At 38.9% G+C, this 26095-nt stretch overlaps 1 protein-coding gene across 1 annotated transcript in view; it reads left to right on the plus strand.

Annotated features, from left to right (window-relative positions):
* Positions 1–8895: 8895 nt before the first annotated feature.
* NOX3 (NADPH oxidase 3) overlaps positions 8896–26095 on the plus strand; it is a gene marked incomplete at both ends in the record, with an annotated part of 38186 nt that continues 20986 nt past the window's right edge. Inside the window, 6 exons of the mRNA XM_080341733.1 lie at positions 8896–8940; positions 9600–9695; positions 9900–10010; positions 11905–11989; positions 20567–20712; positions 23279–23460. Coding sequence (XP_080197859.1) covers positions 8896–8940; positions 9600–9695; positions 9900–10010; positions 11905–11989; positions 20567–20712; positions 23279–23460 — 665 coding nt within the window. The remainder of the gene's footprint in view (positions 8941–9599; positions 9696–9899; positions 10011–11904; positions 11990–20566; positions 20713–23278; positions 23461–26095) is intronic.

Raw genomic sequence — 26095 nt, forward strand, 5'->3', positions numbered from 1 at the left:
AGATCCGATGTCCTAGAATTTCATTGCTTTGTCCACAGCATGTTAAATCAAGTGTGCCCCAAATAGTAAGTAAAAGACAATTTACCTATACAGGCTGTTGTCATGAGATGTTGGCAAAATCTGACATAGGACTAATTATTTTTAGTTTCTAAAATTTACAGGGCTTTTAGAAAAAGTTTAGGGGAATGGATAAAGATGCAGGGAAAAAATGTTGAAAGGAGAAATAGACACATCCCTTGGAAATCTTTGCTCACAAGAGTACTATTGGTTAGACTACGAAAATACTGTTTTAAAGTCTCTCATCCTCCTACTTTGTCTTTATTCTTTGTTTCTTCACCAGTTCTTGGTGTATTCAATCTTTATTCTGCCCCCTGACTATGCCAATTCACGGCTTGTTCTCACAACCGGGAGATGCTTTATAGACAGTGCCACCGGCTTATTTGAATTTAAGGTAATGGAAGCAAATAACTTTTTAGTGGCAGAGAAATGAGTCCAGAACACTTACAGCTCATGCTTTTATATATTGCTATACTAAAGTGTTAAAAATGATGGCCTGTAATTACTTTAAAATACAATTTCCACTTTGAACATGCTAGAAAATGCTTTCTACTAGGTGAACTCTTAGCTCTTGACCTCTGTTCTTGTGCACAGTTGTGAACAGCCAGCTGGAAAGGTTGTATGTACTGCTACTCTTCCTGCATGTGCATATGGTTACTGACACTAAGGACTACATAGCAGTGACCCTTTAATGCTCCTTTGCCGGGCAAACTGTATTTCATTTTTAATTTAATATGGAATAGGATTTAATAATCATCTCAGAATGAATTTGAGAAGGAACATAAAGTCTAAATGAGGAGAAATCATTCAGTGAAAACCATTCAGATAACATACAGTTTTATCAACTCTGGTAATTTTACTACTATGCAAATGAGGAATTTGCACGGTAATGTGTTTTTTTGAAAAATGATTTGTGGCACATCACAGTCTTAAAAACATATCTAAATACAAGTCCTTATATTAATTTAATGAAAGTCTTTATTCATGTCGTTGCTACTCATTTTAAAGGTATATGAAGTCACTTAAACACCTATATTTCCTTCTTATCACTGTTTTTGGTGTATCCAGTGAAACAATTTAAGACTACATCAACCAAAATTGCCATAAAATATTTCACTAAAAATATTCAATCTAGCGCTCAAAAACATTTCATCCCCATAAAAATGAACTGCTAATGAGATCACAAAGTTCTGAATGAGAGCCAGAAATAAAATCAGACTAATCTAATAACTTCTTCATGAAAATTTTAACAAAAGACAAATTAATTTAGTTAAATTAAGTATGCTCACAGTCTAGGGTAAGAAACTTCAGAATGGTCCACTCACTTTTCTCTAGTAAACTAAGTGAAAATCACAGATACCACAAAATGGCTGAGGCTGGAAGGGACCTCTGGAGATTGCCCAGTCCAACCTCCCTACTCAGAGCTGGATCACCAGCTCTGCTACACCAGGCTGCTCTAGGCTGTGTGAAGATGGGTTTTGAAAATCTCCAAGGAGGGAAACTCTATACTCTTTTTGGGCAACCTGTGCTAGTGCTTGGTCACCCTAACAGTAAGGAGGAGTTTCTTGATGGTCTAGGGAAGTGATCATTCCCCTGTACTCGGTGCTGATGAGACCCCACCTCAAATAATGTGTTTGATTTTGGGCTACTCACTAAAAGAAAGACATTGAGGTACTAGAGAGAGTCTAGAGAAGGACAACAAAGCTGGCGAAGGGTCTTGAGAATGCTGAGGAGTGAGGGAACTGGGGCTGTTTAGCCTGGATAAAAGGAGGCTAAGGGGAGACCTTATCACTCTCTACAATTGCTTGAAAGGAGGTTGTAGCATGGAGGGTGTTGGTCTCTTTTTCCAAGTTGCAACTGATAGAACAAGCGGAAATGGCCTCAGGTTGTGCCAGGGAAGGTTCAGATTGGATGTTAGGAAAAATTTCTTCACCAAAAGGGTTGGCAAGCGTTGGAACAGGGTCCCCAGGGAAGAGGTTGAATTACCATCACTGGAGGTGTTTAAATGACGTATACATGAGGTTCTTAGGGACACGTTTTAGTGCTAGTGTTAGGCTAATGGTTGGACTAGATGATCTTGAGGGTCTCTTCCAACCAAAACAATTCTATGATTGTGATAATACAATGTTCAGACAGAACCTCCTCTATTTCAGTTTGTGCCCATTACCTCTGGTCCTGTTACTGGGCACCACTCGAAGAGTCTGGCTCCACCTTCTTTGGACCCTTCTGTCAGGTATTTATGCATACTGATCCCCCTGATTCTGCTCTTCTCCAGGCTGAGCAGTTCCAACTCTCTCAGCTTGTTCTCTTGTGAAAGATGATGTAATCTTCTTTGTGGCCCTGTCTAGACTCATTCCAGTAAGTACATATCTTTCATATACTGGGTAGCATAGGAGCGGACCCATGACTCCAGACATGTCTCACCAGCACTGACCAGAGGTGAAGAATCGCCTCCCTCAACCTGTTGGCAACTTGCTTTCCTATTGCAGCCCATTAGGTTGTTGGCCTTTTTTCCATGACGTGCATTGCTGTCTCATGGTTAGTTTGTTGACCACCATGACCCCCAGGGTCTTCTTTGTAGAGTCATTTTCCGGCAGTCAGCCCCCAGATCATACTGGTGTCTGGGGTTATTTCTTTCCAGATGCAGGACCTGGCGTTTTACCTTGTTAAACTTACTCGATTTCTGTCAACTCATTTTTCCCACCTGCTCAACGCTAAAACCACTATCTTATCATAGAAGGCTATCAGGTTCACTAACCACTATTTCCTCTTCATAAAGCCATCCTGACTGATCACGATCACCTTCTTGTCCTTCAGGTGTCTGGAAATTTTTTCCAGGAAGATTTGGTCCATTGCCTTCCCAAAGATCAAGCTGAGGCTGACCACATCAGGTTCCTCAGATCCTCTTTCTTGCCTGTCTTGACAGGAGTGATGTTTGGTTTCTTCCAACCCAAAGAAGGCTCCCTCAATTGACATGATCTTTCAAAGTGACACCAGTCAGGTCAGCACTCAAGAGTGTGTCACATCAGGTCACATGAATTTGTGTATATCCAGTTTGTTCATATGTTCCCTAATCTGATCTTCCTCTGTCTTCCTTGCTCTAGACCTTCCTGCTTGTCTCAAGGGCCTAGGATAACTGAAGGTCAGTCTTATCAGTAAAGACTGAGGTGAAAAAGGGATTGAGTACCTCAGCTTTGGTCTCATCCCTGATCTGGTCAGCTGTGGAGAGCATGGAGAGCATTATATATGTGCAGTAGTGTAGGAGAATTGGCTGTGTGCTGATGTAGAACCTGAACAACTCTTTTATACCCATATTGAGTCTCTCTCAAGACCTTTTCCATTGTGTCTGTGATGCCCTGTCTCTGTGGGAGATGAAAAGCCAGATAACAGCCATCTTTCCCCTCTGTCACTTCACCTGGCACAGCCCTTGCTTCCCATTTATTGTGGGTTATACCCAGCCTGGCAGAGTCTGTTACCAAAAGGGGCAAGCTGTGAGGACAGTCCTGCAAAAAAGTGTCACAGTTTGCACGTGGGTGGACTTAGTAGTGGTACTTGGTACAGGTGATGAAGAGCTGGAGGGAGGACAGCAGATGCACAACTAGCTTGTGCCATATTATGAACATATGAGATAGGATCAGATTAAAAATATCTCATCTATTATGGGATTTTTCAGGTCTGGCAACACAGAGAAAACATCATGGATGCTACTGTCATCCCTTTTTCCTCCTGCTCTTTGTTTTTCGCATTTCTCAGCTCACCTTTAATCTGTTTTCCACAGGTTGCTAACTATAAAACAGCTAAAAGGAAAATCTATCTGGGTAACTTGTGGACACATCTATTTGTACAAGATTTTAGCTGCTCTGAGGGGTTGTTTTGTTTTATTAAGCTGGATAACAGCTTATGGGGAAAACAGCATTTTGCACATATAATTAGGAAGGTAGGATACTCTGTTTCTGGAGATGTACAGTCAAGAGCTGGGAGATTTCAGCACTTACTGAAACAAATAACATTCAAACATCTGAAATTGCTCCTGAATATATTTTAATTACGGTGTAAGCATGGTAATAAAGGAGTCCCAAGAGAGAGAAAATATTTGGATTCAAATATTTATATTGTTTGGCTGTTTATCTCCCACACTAGAGCTATTAGGTTTCTCACTGATGAACCTTTCTGCTGGTTTGTGGAGTTAGAGTTGGGGTTGCCCTCTGCAAACAGGGTGCTGAGCCCTGCTTCAGGCAGAAACAACAGTTGTTCCCATGCTGGTCAGTGACAATCTCCCTTTTAGCTTCCAGTGTGACTTTTGGCTTTGATCCTTTTGTGTTTTGCTGTTCTTTTGACTCCTTTTCTTGACTCCTGCAGGCATCACTGTCATAGTCTTTGATTCCAGGTCTTGGCACTGCCTGTCAGTTGAGATACCCCTGGTAACAGTATCAGGTCTGCTAACATAGGGAAAGGAACTGGTTTGTTGTACTGTGTCTATTTTATTGCACTGGCTTGTGGAGTTCAGGAGGAGCTGGACCTACAATCAAAAGACTTTTCTTCTTTTTAAAGGGGTTCTGAAATTTTATTCCACTTTTCTAGATGGAGATAGAAGTCTTTCCATTTTGTGTCTTGTGACCAACGACCTGGTTTGTAGACATAGTACTTGTATAAAAATGTGAATATATTTTATTTTTTGTCCAAAACCCACCAAGTTTCAGAAATTAAGAAGGTCTTGGAGATATAACAGGCAACTGACCACAAACAGAGAAGAACAAGTCAATACTTACTATATCATTGCTAATTCTGCGAGCTATATCACAAGTGTTTTGATAACAGCATGATTTTTCTCTTGTTCAAGTCCACTTCTGAGGCCAAGATTTTTAATATTTTATTAAAAAAATAAACACATTGTTACAAAAAGAAAGCTGTAAATGAGAGGCCAGATGTTATTGAAGTCTCAGCACTCAGTCAGCACTTTCCCCGAAACTGTACACTCTTTTTTTAAAATTGCATAAATTTTAGAACAATCTGATGATTTTTGAATCTCTGGCACTGACAACAGTGATATTATACTAGTGTTTTAGAGCTTAGGGATTTTTTTCAATGTTCTCAAACTGCAAAACAGTTCCCCCATCTGTAATGTGAATACAGTTCACAAAAAAACAACCAAACAAACAAAAAACTAAAACTATTAACATTAATGAGGTAGATAATTTTTTTTTTAAAAAAGGAAAATCTCTAATAATTATTCAGCTGTTTTTCTCCTACTAGTCATTCAGCTGCTGTTTATAGAAATTCAATAAGTTTCTTTTACAAAGCTAGAATCAGAGCATTGAAGAACAAACAAAGCTGAACCTTGTCCTCTGATGTTTCAGAATTATCTTTAAAAAAAAAAAAAAAAAAAGGGAAAAAAAGGGGAAGGTTTGCACTTTAATCACCTTCAGCATCTTCTTTCTCCACAAAAGTTGAATCATTTATTCAAATATGTTGTGTAGCTTCTTCATCCATTCAACAGAGCCAAAACTGCCTCTCATTTCCTAAACATTGGTGAGAAACATGATGTAGGAATAATGTAAAAATTAGAGAACACAGCAGCACCACCATTTTGTACGATCTAATACAAAGTGTGCACTCTGATGTAGCCAGCAATTAAATGCTTGTCAGATGGTCTGCAAAATTAAAGCACCCTGATCCTCTGGACCACTTGTTTACCTAGATCCATCTCTATATGTAACACAGTGAAGCTTCACAGTCAATCCAAGTTACTAAAAGACATGAAGTCAAGTACTCAGAAAAACTATGAAAGGGTTAGAGCAGAGTTCAGAGTCAACTGATATGATTTTCCCATTGAGAAACAAGGCATGCATACTTATAGTAAAATTAGGATAGCCTGGCAAAATGAGATATACATAGGTATATGTATACAGTCTCATGCTAATAATTAACTTGCTTTGTAAAGGGTAAGCACTATTGAAAGTACTTAAAAAAAATATTAACAACCTTAGATATAGGTTGCTGTCAAACAGAATAGAACTAATTGCGATTGAGATCTGTAGCAGTAATTGATATAAACATTGACATTAATGCTGAGATACTTACCTGAAAGAATTCAGCACCTCATAAACCTCTTTCCATGCAAAAACTGACCTTTTAAGCTAATTACAGAGTTTCTTGCATGGGATCTCAGCATGCTCATCACTGCTTTTTCCCCAACTACCAGAACAAATTCCTTTTCTTCCTTGTTCTATATCCTTTTTAGGAAAGTTGCAGATCATGATAATGATAAAACAATTGCAAAATGGAACATAGTTAGTTGTTTAATCAATAAAATTTCCTTTCCTAACTGAGTAGTTTGTGCTAGAAATCGGCTGAGATCACTGCAAATCAGTATAATAAAATGATGATGACCAGTTCCTTTGTAGAAAACAAAGCAATAAAGAGCTTTTGTGTTAGCTTTATGTTTTTATTGATAGATACCATACTGGAGACCACACACATTACTGTTATATATGAGAAAAAACATAGCTGTTTCAACAGACAGAAAATAAAGTGCAGTTGATTCATGGGCTCCTTTAAGAGGACTGGCATCTGGACCACATGCACTTCAAAGTCAAATGTTGTACTGAGATGTGCTGCTTTGAAGTACAGCTGCTGATCCAGACAAATTTTGGAGCCTAAACCAGCATATGAATCTGCTGTACTTGGAAAAAAGATCTATTTCAGATGCCAGTTTTGACTCATTTTAGAAAATTGCTGTCTGGATCGGCTGAACTTCAAAGCAGAACATTGCAGTGTAGCATTTCCCTTTGAAGTGTAGCTAATCCAGACAGTGGGTTTTTGCTCCCTCCTTTTTTTTTTTTTTTAGGTAGTTAGAATTGGCATCTGACCTTACCAGTATTTCTCCTCACCCTCTGCACATTCTTCTTGCCTTCTCCGTTATTTCCTTTTCTTTTGACCTCTCTGAAAAATACAGCAATACTTAAGATCTTGTTAGCTCCTGCATTATCAAAGCTAGTATAGAGAGGGTGGTTGTGGGAATAGCCTATATAAAGTCATATAATGGAGAGTGGTGATGAAATTTGTTAATAAATAATGCTTAATTTTGCCATCCAAAAAAAAAAAAGAAAAAAAAGCTCAAAATAAATCTCTTGTAAATGCTTGTATTTAGACTATTCATAACCACATTTCCATGGTTCTGGTAACTCATGTTAATGGCCATTAGCACTGATTTTAAAAGTAGCTGAGCTTAGCAGCATTTCAACCTTAAGAAATTTTAAACTCTTTTGTCACAGAAAGGTCTCATTCACAGCCAAGTCAGGAAGGCCTTCAGAAAATATTTTTTTGGGGGAAGGAACAAGACTACCACAAGCAGAGTTTGCACCGTTGCTGGCAAGGGGAGACAAGGGTGAATGCAGAATGCTTACCAGGACAGGACGGAAGAGGAGCTAAGAGCTGGTCAGCTTGTAGGACCTTCCTGCAGTGCCTGTTTCACAGCAATCTCTTCTTTACCCTGCTAAGATCAATACCAGCTCCACAATGTAAGGGAGGCCAAGGGGAAGCAGTTTCCATCTGGAGAAGTGCAGAAAAGTCAATAAATAATTCTTCACTCTTAGTAAAGGCAAATCAGAAAACGTGTTCTTCACATTAAATGTAATCATGGTGCTGGTTGTTCAAATAACCACCTACTAAAGACAAGCCTTGAACAGACTAACAGCATTCACAGTTACTCTGACCTGTCAAAAGGTTTTGATCTTGCTAAGAGGTACTGAATCCTGCTGACTCATTTTTGCAGGTGGCTCATTAGATCCTCATTGGGGTAAACTTCTGAGGAGAAGGAAGCAGGCTGAACAGTCCTCAGGACAAACCTGGAGGAACAGGAACATCCGATTCTATAAATAAAAACAATTCCTGAAAAAATGGGTGAGGTCGATCCTTGGGCAGTGTTTGTGGATTGTATTTGGAAGAGGCTTATATCTCCTGAGTACCTTACATCCTGTCAAAGCGATGTCATTTTGCAGAGAAATGTGGGAGCAGGGTGCAGAGCACATGGAGAGCCACAGCATCTGCTGGGCTGCTCTAGCCACATGCGCAAGTAAGAGTTTGGCCTAACCCTTATGTGCTCAGACCTTACACATCATAGGTGAAAGCAGCTGATGTTTGTGAGGCTTGACATTCAAGGTTAATGTAGAAAGAACTAGGATTTTTGTCCTTATACCAAACAATGTGAACAAGAGAAAGTAACTGCTTATTTTATGACTGCAGTTAATTGAAGGAAAAACTACCATGCATTTTAACATTTCTATAATCTTTATATGCAAGAAATCCAGATAAACATTAGACAGGCACTATTTATTCATTCAGTTCCCAACTTCTGACTGAGTGGCTTTGCCACTTCTAAGATCCTTTTAGCAGTCTTCCTGTCTTACATACACAAAAGGGATCCTCCCATTTGCTTCTAAATTAAAAGACAAATCATGAACAACCGTTATAGTCCATTTAAACTGCTACGATAAAGACAAAAAAAGTCCCAACAAGCCACAAATAAATGCTAGTAGAAGAGGACAGTTTAATGACAGTATCTCTCATTGCTAAGAAATAACTCTGGAAAGAGGAAGAACTGGACAATGACCAGCATTTTATTTACACAGGTCATGAGACATGTCACCTGGGTGATCTGTTCTTGTCAGGGAGTCCTTAATTAGAAAATTCCTAGAGAGATCTCCTGCTCCCGCTAGGTGCTTATTAAAATCTAAAGACAAAAAGAGTTAGTAGAAAAGCCTGAGGAATGGATGTAGAACTCAGGTTATACTGGAAGGCAAGAGTCAGCTGCTACTAGCACAGGGAGAGGCACTCAGGATGGGATGCTGGATTTTGAATGAAAAACTCTCAATGCTGTTATTAGTGAGTATTTTTAGCATTAAAAATCTAATTGGATATATATAAATATTTTAACTTGTTTAAAAGACATTTTATGGTTTGCTTACAGTAATACTCCCAAGCTTAATGTAAAATTTGCTATAAAATATTCAGCAGCTTTTTAATAACTAGCCTTTAAAACATTTTAAAGTCATACTGTTTTATTTTTAATTATTTTAAAATCCATGTACTTTAGTTCTCAGATAAAGGGGATGGGGCTTGCACTTGTAATTGAAATTAAATTCTGAATTATGTTCAGAGGCTTTGTTGAATTGAGTATTGGGCAGTGAAAGGCATCTCCTCAGCTCATAACTTCCTCCATTTCTGGAATTATTTAATTTTAGCTTTTATTGCCTTTTTAGAGACCAGGCTAAGCCCTGTGTTTAAGATCAAGTTTACCATCACACAGTAAATGTCATCTATATCCTCACTGGGGATGCATGGATAGGATTTTAATCCTGCATTTGCTAAAAGATAGCCTCATTCCAGCAGGCATTTGTGATTTCTATCATCTGTGATCAAGAGCTGCATTGCACCCTGATTTTGAAATATCTCTCTGATACTTTTAAAACTATAACTATAACCACTTTTACATGCACTAAAGTTACCATATGTCACTAATCTGTAGCCTGTCTGCTTTGTAGCTGGTGTGGCTGGGACTCAATTTCTATTTGTTTATTGATACCTTCCACTGGTATGAAGACGAAGATGCTTACATTTATACACGGATTATGCTGGGAGTAAGTACAAGTTTGATTGTTGAAGGGCTCCACAAGAAGAATGTATGCATAGTCTGATCGTATTTACGTCCTTTATAATCATATTTTTGATCCTTCAACAGTAATTTACCCATATAAGAGTATTATGTTAATATAGTATTTTCTTTCTTTTGCTCTTCCTATACCTAGCTTGTAATTGAATTTCTTTATATTTTATATGTACAGTCAACCCTGGCTTGGGCAAGAGCTTCTGCAACATGCCTTAATTTTAACTGCATGCTAATCCTGTTACCAGTCAGTAGAAATCTTATTTCATTCTTAAGAGGAGCAAGCATTGTAAGTATCATTTCTCAAATAGTCATATTATCCTCCCTTTTTATTTCCATAATTCAGCTGTATTACCCACATCAAACGTTTTGCAAGGAATTTTAATTTTTCATAGAGAAGTCTGTACACTACTGCCTAGTTATTACCATTTAAATTGTCGGTATTCATGACTGAAGAGAAGCAAACTACTTGTTTGATGCAGTCCTCTAAATGCAACACTGATTTTGGCAGCCACCGCATAGCATGGCATCATGAAGTGAAAAGTGAGGAACTACTAAGCAGGGATGTAATAGTGAAACTCGGCCAAATGCAGAAAATACATAGCCATTATGTGTAGTTGCAAAGTAGCCATTCCTGTGTAGTTGCAAAGAGAAAATTGGAGGAAGAAAACATACAGATAGATAAAAGTGTCATAAGGATAATAAGGAACATGGTTAAATTGTTCTGAGTGGCCACCATTCGGGTCTTCCCTTCTTGTAAACAGGCGTTTTTGCAACGGAGTGATCATCTGCTCAGAGGCATTTACATTAACTTTGGCATCAGCTGTAGGAAGTACTTAAGGCTTTAGCTCTAGTAGCTACAGTTTCAACTTGCAGTGAATTGTTTCAGTCAGAGCAATTTCAATATCACGTTTGCGTAAAAAAATCACTGATCACTTCATGACTCCACAAGCAACAGGAATTTAGAAATTGTAACATTAATGTATTTTATTGTAAGCTGGTTCTTATTTCAGTTCTGTGTTTGTTTGTTTGGGTTTTTGTGTGGGTGGGTTTTTTATTTGTTCATTTGTTTTTGTCTTCAAAGTTAGAGTTACGTTTCAAGAAGTCTTTAGGCTGGGAATCAACACTGTTTTATAATTGTTTGAGTCCAGGAGCTGAGCATTTAATGAAAAAAAAATATAACATAACATAACATAACATAACATAACATAACATAACATAACATAACATATATGCATTCCCACTTAGATGCTGAGTAAGAACTTGGATAACTGAAACTCTTCTCACATCTAATATTTTGCTCTTCTGGACAATAATCTGCTCTTGAGGAGCATGGTACAGAGCAACTTGGCTGACTCCAGAACAGTCAGCACAGGGCTGGATCCAGTGACCCTTCCAGGAGGTGCTGTGTCTTGGCATTGCACCCCGTAGTGCTCCAGATTTTTGGAAGATTTATTAGCTGGGAAACAACGTGGATAAATGCCAGGATCTTTGCATGGCACTGTACCAGGTCAAGTGAGCAACCCAGACACCCACACTACTGTTCAGAGCGTGAATTAGGTCCATGAGGGCTGTCCAGGTTCCAGCAGAGTGTGTTAGTTTTGGCTCATGGCAACGTGCCCCGGCCCCAGGCTGGCTCTGCACAGAGGCACCCAGCTGGCCATGAGCACATCACTCTCCAGCACTTCCAATCATGGGAAGACAGCTCAATACCACATTAGCATGCAGCCACCTGAGGTCTAGACAGCCTCACCCTCCTGGGGTGTGCATTTCATGAAAGCAGCAAAAATGTTTTCATAGCAAGCTGGCTTTGCCAGCAGTTCAGCTGTGTAGCTAAACCTGGACTTGCAAAGCAGTGGTGGCCCCAGCCTGGGATCCTTACGCCAGCAAATGTGTTAATCACCAGCCCAGATAAACCACTCACAAAACACAGCTAAATGTAGCAGAGTTTTTTCAAACCTGGTTTTGAGCTCCTACATAGGCTGAATAGCTTAAGAAATCCTGGAGTGTCACTATGCTGAAAAGTTACCTGTGCCCCAAAGTTAAGGCTAACCTCAAATTTCCACTAAATTCCTTCAACGTTCAATTGTTAAACTTATTCAACTCCTCTCTTCTCCTCTCCAAAATATGAGTTGCAAATAGTAATAGTAATGATATAAAACAAGTTCTGATTTTTCACCAAGTGCTGTGGAGGAGCACTGAGGAGACAGCTTGACAAAAACATCATGTTTCACAAGATGGTTGCCCATGGAATAGCTGTAAATACAAGTAAGCTTCTTTTTTTCTTCTTCTTTGCCTTTGAACTGTTTTGAATTTCACAGTGATTTTGCCTTATGCTGTAATCGCATCAGCTCTGAAACATGTTATTTTAGTGCAATCATTTGGTGACTGCAGCTTTAAATACGTGTGGGAGTCCCATCTGATTAACCATTTGTAACCTTTTTCATTTGAGAAAAGACTGACTCTTAAGTCAATAAATTTTCAGCTAGATAGTAACTACTATTTGCCATTTAGTTAATGTGACCAACTTGTGTGCTCTTAACATTTAGTGTAAATAACTTTCATTAAATCTCTGAGAGCAGATGTTTGGGGAGATGACATAGTCATCATAGTCGTTACAGTCTGATTTCCTAAGAAAAGCGTGCTTATGAGTCACACCACTTATCCGTCCACTGCTACATCTTCTTCAATAATTTTTCAACCAGGTAATAAATTTAACCTGAATTTGAGACAAGTAGCAGTCTCAAAAACATTATGTTTCTAGTTTGGGTTTTTTTAAAAAATAGGTGATGGGTACAGGAAACTAATGGCCCTCTTGTGGGAAAAACTGCATCCTGAGATCAAAAGTTATCTTTTCTGCTTGTCCTAGTGACTTGCTGAGCTATAGGTGTTTGTTCACCTGTCTGGGAAGAAGACAGGGCACCTTCCTGTTTCCCAGGTGGTTAAAGGACCTGAGATGACTGAAGCTGGTTGGAATTCAGAGAACATGAGGGAAACAGGAGATAGCATGGACAAAAGGGATGTGCAAAGAAGGAGGAACAAAAGGCAATATGAGAAAGAACGTAAGCACATAGAGATGGAGAGGTATCTGGGGCCGACAGTTCATTTAGAAAATGTGAAGGAGACACAGAAGTTAATCAGGGTTTTTTGCAAGCACAAGACATATTAGGGTAAAGGTTCTACCTTCAGGCTGTCAGGGTGGCTCCTGGTCCAAATAATTTTTTCAGTCTACATGAGGGAGCTGCATTTGCATGTATAGACTGTTAATGTCCCTATGCAGTGAGACAAGAGACGGGACAATGCCCTTGGACACATGGTGTGAAGTGTGGGGTTGTCATATACAGGGACAGGAGTTGGACTCAATGATCCTTGTGGGCCTCTTCCAAATCAGGACATTCTATGATTCTATTATATGATAAGAATACAAAGTCAAAGAGAATTGGCATCAGGAATCAATAGCTAAAATTTGTCCTTTTTATGTAGTGCAAAAGGATTCAGAGGGGAAGGCTGGAGGATGAGAACGTGAATCTTAGAGTGTATTATGATGATTTACTTATCTGTCATGTCCATTCATTTATCAGTGTTCAGCTTCAGCATAAAGCAGATTCCCACAGAATGCAACATTGCTTCTTTAATTAACAAATCAACCCAGCAATGTAAATTAACCAACTTCTGCTTGGTGCATAATTTGTCATGCTCCAAAAAGAAAGCAAAACTGCACAGTCAAACCATTTATGTTTTTGGCTTTTACATATATATAAAAATGTTTGCTAGTGCATTAAGGTGGACAGCTTGGGAAGTGCAAGTCTATCAGAAAAATGATTACTTTATAGCTTCAGTAATTCCAAGGATAAAAGACACAGGAGTTGATGTGAAATGGCAGAAAGCGCCATTATTTAATTCTGTAACTCTCTAGGGAGAAAATAAGGGTTTATCGCTGTGTTGTTATCTGGGTTGCTTTTTTCTTTTTTTTTTTCCCCAGAATATAAAATGGACAAATAGTTGATGAGATATTTGAGGAAGAAAACAAAATACAGGGAAGACTAATTAACAAAACTTGGCAACTTACTAACTTATGCTTCCCAAACAGACAAGTGAGCAACAACTATGATATTTGGGAAAACACTACATCACTGTAGAGTCAGACTTGGGTAAAGAATGGTCAGAAACTCAGTTGCCTGAAATTCAATTTCAAATTCATAAAAGCCCCACAATCTACAGCACATATTGTGACAGAAAAGCAACATTTCTGAGTAAAGAGGTATCCAAAAGTATATTGAGTCTCTTTTTAGAAAATCTAACAGTATTAAAATGATGTGTAAATAGATGTCATTTTCCTCTCAACTGACACATTATTTATCCAAGTACTACCTATATTGCATTTTTGTTACACAAAAGCATAGTCAGCTCCTATTAGTCTATTGCAATTTAGTAATTCTTACTTAAATGAATGTTCTTGCCTGTATGATCAATAGCCTAAATGTGGCAGCGAGAAGTTAAACCAATTTGCAGATCAGATCAGTAAGCTTAGCCTCACAATATAAAATTGTAGACTAGTTTATTGTTAAAGTAACATGTATTCATCTCAGCTTGCCAGGTGGTGTTATTCCAGCATATTTATTTAATAGAGTGCTAAAAATAGCCTGTGCAACATTAGTATTGTCTGGCTTCTAACAGGCAGACAGCTCAGCTGAGGTGTGCATGGCCTTGGAAAAAGTACATCTGTACCTTTAATTTTTCATCAGCTCTAATACAAATTCAAGAGCAGACTTTAATTGGTCAGGTCATAAAAGGATATAATTAGAGACTAGTGGAAGAGGGAAGTTGGAGGAAGGAGAGAGAGTAAACAATGCTATCTATAATCAAGGGCATCATTGAAAATTCAGTAAAGGGAATTCTGCTTAGTTTGGCTTCCTGCGTTCTGCATGCCTATCTGTGATAAGAGCTGCCTGGGAGTTATTCACCCACTAATAAATCTTCCTTATAGACTTGTAACTCTGCTAAAATAAAATCATAGTTTCATGCACTCTCAGTTTCATCAGTGCAAATCATTCTACACTTTCTAATGCAAGAGACTTTTCAACTGAGAGGCAGTTCTCTGATACCTAAAGATACTTTCAAGAGATAGTAAACATAGATTTGTACAACTCCTCCTTATTGTATTGTTTTTACCCTCTTAAAAGGCACATTCATACTTTTTCTGAAGTAGGGAATTTTGGGGGGATTTTTTTTTTTACTTTGACAATTGGTACATATTTGGAAGAACAAACCGCTTCTTGTGTAGTTTTGATGTTTGCAGAAAGGCTATATAGATATATTGCTCCAACAACCTTTGAATTATTATATGAATAAAGCTTAAGCAATTAAGGGATAGTAGAGTAAGGATAGTGAGGTTTGTTGGAATTAGGCTGTTTGAAATGGTGGTTCCTGCTCCTTAAAAATTCCAGCAGTGTGATTTTCCTTAAAAACATGCAAAATGCAGACAGAAGTATAGTGATGCCAGGTATGTTTGGCTTCTGACAAGCACTGAAAAATCTCTAGCTAAAAATACTAGAAAACCTTCCCATTTTCAACCATGTTTCATAGTGGTGGCTATGTGAAGGGCTTTGGTGATCTGAGTCACATTTTTATGTAAGCAATGAAGTTTTCAGGGAAGCAGATGCTTATCTTCAAAAGTGGTTTAGCTGATATCTCAGCGCTGCACTTCCAGACATTATAGAAAGTCAGATTTCCATTAAACTGCATTTTTCTTTAGTCAGATTGTTTAAATCCAGACTTAGTGCAAGTACTAAGAAGGAAACTACATTAAATTAAAGATTATAAGCTTCCAGCTGAGATAAAAAAATACTTCAAGTCGTGTTCTTATTTGATACTTATGGCCATTCTAAAAGAATAAAAATCCAATGCAAGTATGTGTGTGGTCACTGTTGTTGTAATTTTTACACAACCTGCACTCTTTTAGTTCACAAAGGCAGCATGAAGCTGAATTAAGCACTTTGTGTAACTAGAAATGGCACAAGGCTGTGGGTGGCAAAAGAACCCAGGCTTGGTCAGGGGCAGAACTCTCCGTGCCTTAATTAGCTGCTCACAAAGCCGTTCTCTACACTACAGGCAGAAAGTCCAGGATTTGACCCTTTGATTTTATCATGATGGGTTGGTTAACCAAAACATTTAGCTGCTAGCAGCAAGCTCCAATTTGATTATTATCCTGTACAGGCATGTAGAAAACGAGAGAGTGAAATCTTGTCCTCAGATAAACACATGCAATTTCTGTTTAGTTCAATGAGGGTTGTGCATGCTTCACTGAAGGCACAATTGGCTGAATAAGACTAGCTAAATTGATCAGACTTTCAAGATAATTTAATTACATCTCTTTGTATTTAAGAATGTGTACAGTAAACACCATGCTCTAATAGCAACCCTTTTTCTTCCTCTCTTCTTCCAATAAAACCTTTTATTTGATCTCAGAGGTGGACTAGATAGAAGATCTCAGAGTCAAATACAAATTAATGTATGTTAAGTGCTTCAGAGGTTCCAGATGTTGTTAAAAACAACAGTCAAAAACCTTCGGTCTTTGTGCACAGTTGTAAAAAAAAGAACTTTGTTTAAAAGACTGCATGATTTATTCCATACTTTATATTGGGTCATGCACAATGAGGAAAAAATTGAACTGAAAATCCTGAGATGTAGTACCTTAAACTTTGCCCTCATGGTTAACTTATCTAAGGGGTGCAGGGAAAAAAAACCAACAAACTACTGTTGTAAGCTCAGATTTCAGAAATCTGCATATTAATTTTGGAATTGCTTAGGAAATTCTACACACTGCAAAGACCTTCAGAAAATGCACTATAGGGATGTAAACTATTTTAGCAAATGGTAGTGTATCCACTCCCAGACTTTTTAGTCTGCTGCAACTATTGTACATTAAATGAACCACACTGAAAATGGAATTAGATCTTTGCACCAGTCTTACCATTCAGCTATATATCATCTTTAGATTGCATCATTTTTTCCTAGCAGCACACAAAAAAATATCAGAAGTATAACACTCAAGGCAATAATCAAGATCACGGGACACTCAGGTAAACCAACATATTCGGTACATTGTTAATTTGAATGTTAATATTTTCCAGTGTATTACTATACCCTGTACATTAACAGCTACTGCAGAATAGCTTGCAGCAAAACCAACCAAACAAAACCAAACAACCTCTCCTGTTCATTCTGGAAGTCTGCTATACTTGTAATATCCTCTATCTGTTAGATGAAAGCCAGATGGAATATCGCCCAGAAGAGAAGATGCGGTAAATCCCAAAGAAGAAGGTGTGATGATATATCTATTGACAGTAGCACTTAGAGTAAAGCAGAACAATATGCAGATGGACAAAATGGTGTCCTTTAATAGCCTGAAGAAAAAATTCATTAGGTTAAGTTGCAGAAAGTGGGTCTCTTTTTACAGGGAAATGTTGCAACACGACTACTCTTCTTTAAACCTAGGGTCCTAGACATTCTTGAGAAGCTATATCTATTCAACTCGTTTTTTTCTGTTCAAGACTAGAAATATTCTGTTAGGAAACACGGACCTCTGTCTGGAAGAAACCTCCACCTCCCAAATTCACTCCCACTCCCAAAATTCAGCATATACCACATAGCACTAGGTTTCCTGTTGCTGCTGACACGACTAGAATTTGTACGAATCACAAACAATCCTGCACTTTGAGGAAAGTGCAAGATTTTGTAGCCTTCTAAACAACAGAAATGTATTCATTTCACATGAAGACTTCACAATCTGCAGTATCACTTTTAAAAAATCCTATGTGTTTCGAAGGTGAAAGAGAGCAACCATGTTACTCTATGAACACGGATTGATACCTCCAACTCTAGTCAATGTTGCTACTATAAGTGAGCAAGGATAGTACAAAACCTGCAGTTTATATGCTGCAGAGAATCCTCGGTAAAACAACACTATGGATCACAACTGTGTGAAACTCACAGGGTCCCAAGGCTATGGTGACTATTATGTCATATCAGAATTATAAAGAGCATCATGCAGGCATAGGGGACAAGAGGCCGAAGTGCCATTAGTGGTTGTGCCAGTAATCACTAGCAGATGCCAAGGTATAACTGCTCAGTAGAAGTCCACTCAGAGATTCATTGTCAAGGCCTTCCATCCTTTGAAAGACTTCTCTTTTCTTTCCCTTAGGCTGGTACTGAACTACACCCAGCATGTAACTCCACAACCTACCACAAACAGCAGTCCATTACCCTGCACTTCCATCCTCTGAGTCAGCTCTTTCACATGTCAGAGAAATCAGGTCCTCATCAAGCAGTGACTTGATTCCCTTCCAGCTGGATCTGCTAACATCCTTACCAGGCCAAAACATTTGTTCTTAAAGAAGCCCCATGTAGGAACAGTTCCCCCGCTTCCCACTCAGCACTTAAAACACTTACATACATAAACCAGTGTTTATATACTGCTTATACATCAGTTGTGCACTGGGGAACAGATTGCCACAGCCTCCACACAGCTGTCACCTAAATCTTGCAGCTTAAAGCGTCTTGGGCTTTTGGGTTTTGACAGTCTGCATCCACACATCTCTCGCTGCTTGTGGTCTAGTGCAACCTGCCTTCCCACGTCCCAGTGCTGACGAGGTGTTGGGAGCTCCCTCTTACACACAGGCTCCAGGAAGAGTCTCCCGCCTGATGCTGGCCAAGTTGTTTCACTTGCAGCACCTAATCCATAACAGCATATGCAGGACATGCTGGGTGACTGAGTCCAATACCCTCTAGGGCTCACAGTCACATCATATACGCTATTTCATAAAATGACCAACCTTCAGCCGAAAGCTGCTTAGATTGCTTGATCCCATTACCCCGTTTATTGAAAGGTTATTTCAGAGTGTCATGCCTTTGATGGCTTGAATCTGTCTTCTAATTTCCAGGTTCATTTTATATCTGTGCAGTCCATACCCATTTGGATTCAGTTTCCATTCTGCTGAAGTTATTCCAGCTTGTATAAATAATTTATTATTCATTCGGCCAAAGACAGAGAAAAAATGGGAGCTTTACTTTGCAGTTTGAGGTGCTCAGGATATTCACTTTGGATGCCTGTGTTAATAAATATTTGATTATTTTGATTAATTAGCCCAGCAACCAGGACATGTGATTTGGTTTAAAGCACTACTTTAAATTTGATCTAAGAAGGATTTTAGAATACTTCTTTCATCTCCCAGTGAGTATCTAGGCATGGGGTAATGAGGTAAAGCAGGTGTTAGGGAGTGGCAGGGAGGAGTCCCTAAGCTAATATGACGTTTTGAATGAAGTGCAACCTGACAGTCAACCAGCCACAGCACATGTACTGCTTTAGAAGGATCACCTCAGAAGAAGAGTGAAAATAACCTCTCTCCATCCTGCACACATGAGTTAACCTACTGATGGGTGGAAGAGTGTAATCTTCTACCTTTTTCCACTGGCTGCTTTAAACACTTCTGTGGCCAGCATCCTACCTGAACTCATATTCCCACACCCACAGCTCTCCCAGGCACTGCAAAGGAGCTGCCCTCCAGCATGCTGAGTGAGGGAGATTACTGAATGGATAGGCACCTAAAAGGCTTAGCAAGACCAAAATCCTTATGCGGTTAATCCTATGTTTTCGTTTATGATTATATAGTGACTAGCACAGTACGACATTACTTTCATGCAAATAGTTACAATTTTTAAAAGGAAAAAAAAAAAAAAAAGAAGAATGAAGAAGAAAGAAGAAAGGAGAAAGAAGAAGGAAGAAAAGAGAAGAAAAAAGAAAAATAGAAAAAAGAAAAAATAACCTGGTTTTGAGATAATATGATTCAGGGAAGCAGATCATATTTGGTTTACTACAAACACTGCGTTTAGAAAGGTTTTTTAAATGGTGAGGGACAGGAACAGATACACACTGAAGGAGAGATGATAACGGGAACCTAATTATGAAAGTTATTATAGAAATAGCATATCCTAATAGCTCTACTGTAAACATATAATTGTTTTTCATTGTCATTTTTTCATCCTCTGGCATTTAATATTTTGCATTAATTACTGCTTTCTTGTAACAGATCTGAGAATCTCAAATATCAAAAACTCAAACTCTGCCCCTAGCATGATTATGACTATCTATGTTAGCCAATAATAAAACAAAGTCCTTTATTTTTCCCTCCAAGGCATTTTTCTCAACTGAACATTTCATATACCCTTCAGCAGTAGGCCACAAGCAGAGCTGATATATGATGCTGAGGGCAAATCAGATCTAACACTGTGATTCAGACTTCTCCCTTAAAATCATAGTTCCTGTGCCTTCCCCAGGCTCCACCTGCATAAAGTAAGGCTATAATTGCTTGTTAGGGGACAGATTTCAGATCCATCCTTGGTGCAACTTGCAAACTGGTCTATGCCTGAAACAGACAAGTTAATGTCCTGTATCAATATTAGGCCATGACACTTTCTAGTAAATTATTAAAAAAATAGGGATTTTAATCAGTTTATCTCATTTTGAACAACTTTGAATCAGAGGCAAACACCTTTATATCATCTAAGAGGTCCCTGCTTTGGTGACACTGAACATTGCCAGGCACTTTACTGTAAACATGGGAGGTGACCCTGGAGCTGTTCCACTCCTCCTCAGTGTGAAACAGTTGCTTCAGTCAGACACGTATTTGATGAAATTTTCCTTTTATTGTCAGATTAACCCATGCAAAGTTCTCAGTTTAAGCCCAAGCTTTTCAAACAGCTTGTAGCATGCTTAATGAAGTTCCTTCTGGCACTGTGGATGCGTACAAGTGTATCTGTAATTTCACACCACTTTCTCTCATGCAGCCATCCATATTGTTGCCCACTTGATCAACATTGAGCGGTATCATACCAGCCAGTCAAAGGAAGCTGGGGAGCTACGAAATAAACTTTCTGGCCTTGGCAAGAGCCCAAATGAAAGCTACTTGAACCCAATCAGGACCTATGAAATGGTAAGCTGTCACTTTTTGTTTTTTCTCATCTAAAACGTTTTCCTCTGTGGATTCTATTGTCAGTAAAACTGTATTTCAAAGCTTTTTAACCAGAGCGAGAAGGTGCTGCCAAAGGTTAAACTCAATTTCAGTTGAAAATACTTATGCAGAGCTGCAATTTCAGGTTGCTAAGCTCAAATAAATGTCTACAGTATTTTAATTAGTTTGCCACGAGACAGTTAAGGGGGGATAAGGAGTATTGTGAATAGCAGACAATGAAATGAAGCTGCAAATAATTTTTAAAAACTAAATTAAACTAGCAGTATATGGAACAAACCCAACTTTTTTTTTTTTTTTTTTTTTTTTCCAGAAAGAAAATCAAAACAAAAAAATCACATAACAACATTTCTTTCACAGCTGATATTTCTCCCTCCCCATGGTTGTGCAGTATCTTCCCAAACTGGGGCTTGATTCTGCCCTGTGACATGTCAAATGTGGCTGTCCAGGGAAGAGCATGTGCATAACCATCCACAGGTTTGATGTATTTAGGAGTCAGTGCACTGGAAAGACAGTGCTGGTGTGTGCTCTACAGAGACAAGTAGGACTGTGTCCACCTCAGTCCTGAAAATAAATGGCTTTTCTTGCTTTTGGAAAGAAAAGTGACTGTGTCTCCTGTCTAACGCCTTGCCTGTCTCAAAACAGCATAAGCTACTCTTTTCAAGTTTGAAGAAAACAAAGCAAATGAGTGGTCTCAATGATGTGAACACAAAAGTCTTTATGTTAGTGCTGGCAAAGTAGTTAGGTTTATCAGAACAGGACAGCAAGCGCAGACTAAGCTGCCCAGTCTTTCTGCGCACCTGGTGCCCCCTATCACCACATGCATGTGATATGTTCCCCAAAAACAGAACAGAGCTCACAGCTCTGAACAGAAACCTGCCATCTTTCAGCATGAAAGAGCTTTGCTTCTCTAATTAAAGATCCTAAATACCCTTGAGGATGAAGGCTAGCATTTTTTGAGATTCTTTCCCAGATTTCTCACAGTAATATGTCCCACAATTACCAGCCTAGATTTTACTCTAACCTCTAGTATTTATATTTCTTGTATTGTCCACTTGTGTCTCAGTAGCTACACTCAGAATTAATAAATTAAGAAGGAAAGCAAAAAAAGTATTGCTTCTAACTTCAGAGAAGACAGTTTGGAGAGCAACAATGCAGGCATTCTTTTAAATTGCATCCTGCCCTTGTAGTAGCAATGCGCTAAGTGCCTTTGACATTTTTCCTTGTTTCATCTCAACTTTCAAACTAGCCACTGTAATGTGTTCAAAATATCACCTAGATCAGTCCTGTTAATATGTAATGGGATCTGAACACACTCTTCACAGGCACCAATTTGAAAATGTACTGTGTGCTGTCAACTATGAACATTTGAAAGAATCATTTTACTGTAAAAAGTGACTGTAAAAATGGCACGGTGGAATTTTATCACCTCTAGGATTTCCAGATCAAATTAGTGCACTTTACAAGTACAATACAGGATTTTTTTTCTCATAGTGAATTAAGCTCTACAACCAACCCAGGATACAGAAGCCATGCCGAGCACCTTCATTCATGTGCATCAGCTCCAAGAAACAGATATATGCGCTTTTTAGAACAAATGAAGACTTCAGTTACACTCTACTGGCATAGTTAGTTTGAGTCTCATCTTGTGTGTGAGATTTTTACTGCTGTTCTTAATGATTTGCACTCTATAACTGAGATAAGCATCTGACTGCTGTGTTCAAAATACATCTTCATTCTCACTTCAGTTTATTTTAGTGAGTTTAGACAGATGTAACAGACCTGTGTTGATGTCTGTGAGTCATGAACAAGAAGGAACATGTTCTAGCCCTGTATATTAAAGTTTCATCACTGACAAGCATAAAAATGTGAATATAAATATGTCTTTTTAAAAATAAAACCAAGTATTATCCCATGTATCCCCGGGTAAATGTAAGGAACAAGTAAATGAGGTATGCTGTTCAGGTCAATGAGAGTGTGCCATTTTTGTACACCATTTCAGGACTGCTAAAAACCCACAAACTTTGAAGTAAAGTAAACACAAAAGAGACACATCTTTATGATTGCAGGTGTCTTAGCATCTCACTTTATCACTCTCATATGAATAAGTTGTTTTCTAGTGCTGTTTTGCTTATTAACATCTCTAGGTTTAATATTCTCATTGCTTTAATATTTTTCCCTTTTTTGCTGAGACACTTTAACATAAGCAAAATGGATAGAAGTACTAATTTCTTCCTTTCAAGTCCTGAACCAAATGAGTGGCAGCAAACATGTACACATCTGTCTGGGATAAGTCTGAGTGGAAACAGAACAGAGGGATGGTTTTCCATGCTTTTTTTTTTTGTGGTAAAATGGGGGTTTGCATTGCCATCATGTCTTTTCCTGGTTTTGTTCCTATGCTGAACATATCCTCTAGATTTTGGCTACACATGTAATAGCAGCAACAGTAACAATAGTAACAGAAGTAGTAATAAAAATAACAATTATAAGAACAACAACTACTAATACTAATAATGTATTCTTATTCTAGAACACAACAGGAGAGGTACTTACCACCATAGCTGGAGTAACTGGAGTTGTGATAACTGTGGCTTTAATTCTGATCATGACTTCATCCACTGAGCTCATCAGAAGGTCATGCTATGAGGTGTTCTGGTATACCCACCACCTCTTCGTGGTTTTCTTTATTGGTTTAATAATCCATGGTATGGGGTAAGTGTCTGCCTAAACTACATGGGGTATATGTACACAGTTTGAGATAAAACATGATTTAAATCTATAATCCTGTGCTTTTCTATTAACAAACTGCTGGTATCTTTGCTTGGAGACAGATTACAAAACAAAAGCATTTTGAAATTAAAACACACCACTTTTCTGAGGACTAGAAGTGTGATTTAGTTTTTTTGAACCACTCATAACATCTTACAACCTACACCTTATCAAGGCATCAGCCTGAATGAACTGTCATCCCTGAGAACTGGGGACATTGCAGATTAGGAATCAGAAATTTGTGGGTTCAAAGTAATAAAGGATAGACCTTATGCTCATAGCTCTTGTAATGTATTTTGTGAGAGAGCTTGTACAAGCTTGACAAGCTTTCAGCATGTCAGCTACCTAGTGGTGGATGTCCCTGTGCCCATTCCTCAGGGCCCAGTATTGGGGTCAGGTCTGTTTAATACCTTTATCAATGACCTGGGTGAGGGGATTGAGTGCACCCTCAGTAAGTTTGCTGATGATACCAAGTTGGGTGGGAGTGTTAATCTGCTGGAGGATAGGAAGGCCACACAGAGGGATCTGGACCGGCTGGATCAGTGGGCTGAGGCCAATTGTATGAGGTTCAACAAGGCCAAGTGCCGGGTCCTGCATTTGGGTCACAACAACCCCAGGCAGCGCTACAGGCTTAGGGAAGAGTGACTGGAAAGCTGCCTGGTGGAAAAGGACCAGATGAACATGAGCCAGCCGTGTGCCCAGGTGGCCAAAAAGGCCAACAGCATCCTGGCTTGTATCAGGAATAGTGTGGCCAGCAGGACTAAGGAAGAGATCATCCCAGTGTACTAGGTGCTGGTGAGATCCCACCTTGAATACTGTGTTCAGTTTTGGGCCTCTCACTCCAGGAAAGACATTAAGGTGCTGTAGAGAGTTCAGAGAAAGGCAACAAAGCTGGTGAGGGGCCTGGAACATAAGTCTTATGAGGAGCGTCTGAGGGAACTGAGGTTGTTTAGTCTTGAGAAAAGGAGGCTGAGGGGAGACCTTATTGCTCTCTATAACTGAGAGGAGGTTGTAGCATGGAGGGTGTTGGTGTCTTTTTCCAAGTAGCAAGTGATAAGATAAGAGGAAATGGCCTCAAGTTGTGCCAGGGAAGGTTCAGACTGGATATTAGGAAAAATTTCTTTATAAAAAGGGTTGTGAAACGCTGGAGCAGGCTGCTCAGGGAAGTGGTTGAGTCACCATCCCTGAAGGTACTTGAAAGATGTGTAGATGAGGTTCTTAGGGTCATGATTTAGCGCTAGAGTTAGGTTAAGTTTGGACTCGATGATCTTGACAGTGTCTTCAAACTGAAATGAGGCTATGATTCTGTGATTCTATGATTCCACGTTTCTATTATTCCTCTGCATCTATAAATGTAAAGTGGTTTTGCCTTTTTTTATCTGTAGGGAAAAGAACCCCAAATTTCCTCACTGTAGAGAAATAGGCAATATACTATGAAATAGGTTTAAATGGCCACAGTAAAAAAACAACTCAAGTTTATGACTAGCCCAGTCACATGCCATTAACAGAGAGGGATAACAGCGAGGTCACTGATTGTCTCCCTGTTCCTCAGCACAAGAGGAAGTTCTGTCCTGTTGGTACCCTTCCCCTCTGTCTCTGGCAAATGCTTTAGAACCCAATTTCAAAAAAATATAATGAACCCTTTAAAACTTCAGCTTTGTAAGCTCCCTCTACCTAGCCAGCTGATCGATGTTCCCCAGCAAAAGACTTCCCTGAAAAAGGGACACTTATTTAACAGTCCTTTGGATAGCATTCAGTGAGCACACTGCTCACTCCAGGCTGGGAGTGCTACACAACAGAACAGTTGCCTGCTGCCTCAGCACATCCCTACCACTGCATCATTTACGAGGAGTCAAAACCCAAAGTTTCATCTACTTCCCCATCTCTTTCCCAGGTGACTGAACAAAACTCAGTTAAGCCTACCTCCTTTTCTGTCTTTCTCTCTGAACTGCTGACAGCTAACAACACTGCCATGTAGAAGGCAGCAGCACTTTCTTATGTCCTTGTCTCTCATTAGACTAGTGGGCAGGACAGGCTAACGCTGTAGAGCCAAAGTAAGGATGGAAGGGAAAATTCAGGGAAACATTATGAAACAAACAGGGTTTCCTCATAAAAATCTTCCTTCTCTACCCATAATCAGCACCAGCTGAAACTCATTTCAACTGAACAGTCAGAATTGATATGTTTGGGAAAATTCACTTCATTAACATTCTCTGAAGAAGCTAGAATTTAATATGTTTAGAGAGTACACATTTAATTATGGTCCTCCAACTTTATTTGCAGCTTTTAAAAATGCATTTAGAAAGCAGCAAAGGAAAGAGAAGGTCTGTTACTATTACTTTTTATTGTTTTTCTAAACAATACCAGATGCTCCTGTAGAGGGGAGGTCAAAGTGTCTGCTCCAAAGAACTTGAAAATCATTCTAATTTTGCCACAAACAGCAAAATATACATTTTCTACACAAGGACTCTCTGCACTTCAGCTGCATTGATGTGTACCAATACTATAGCACACTTCTTGCATTGGGTCAAAAAGTCATGGCTAAACCAAAAGAAAGGTAATTTGACAAGAAGGCAGA

The sequence above is a fragment of the Nesoenas mayeri genome, assembly GCF_963082525.1.
Source record: "Nesoenas mayeri genome assembly, chromosome: 3".
NCBI lineage: Eukaryota > Metazoa > Chordata > Aves > Columbiformes > Columbidae > Nesoenas > Nesoenas mayeri.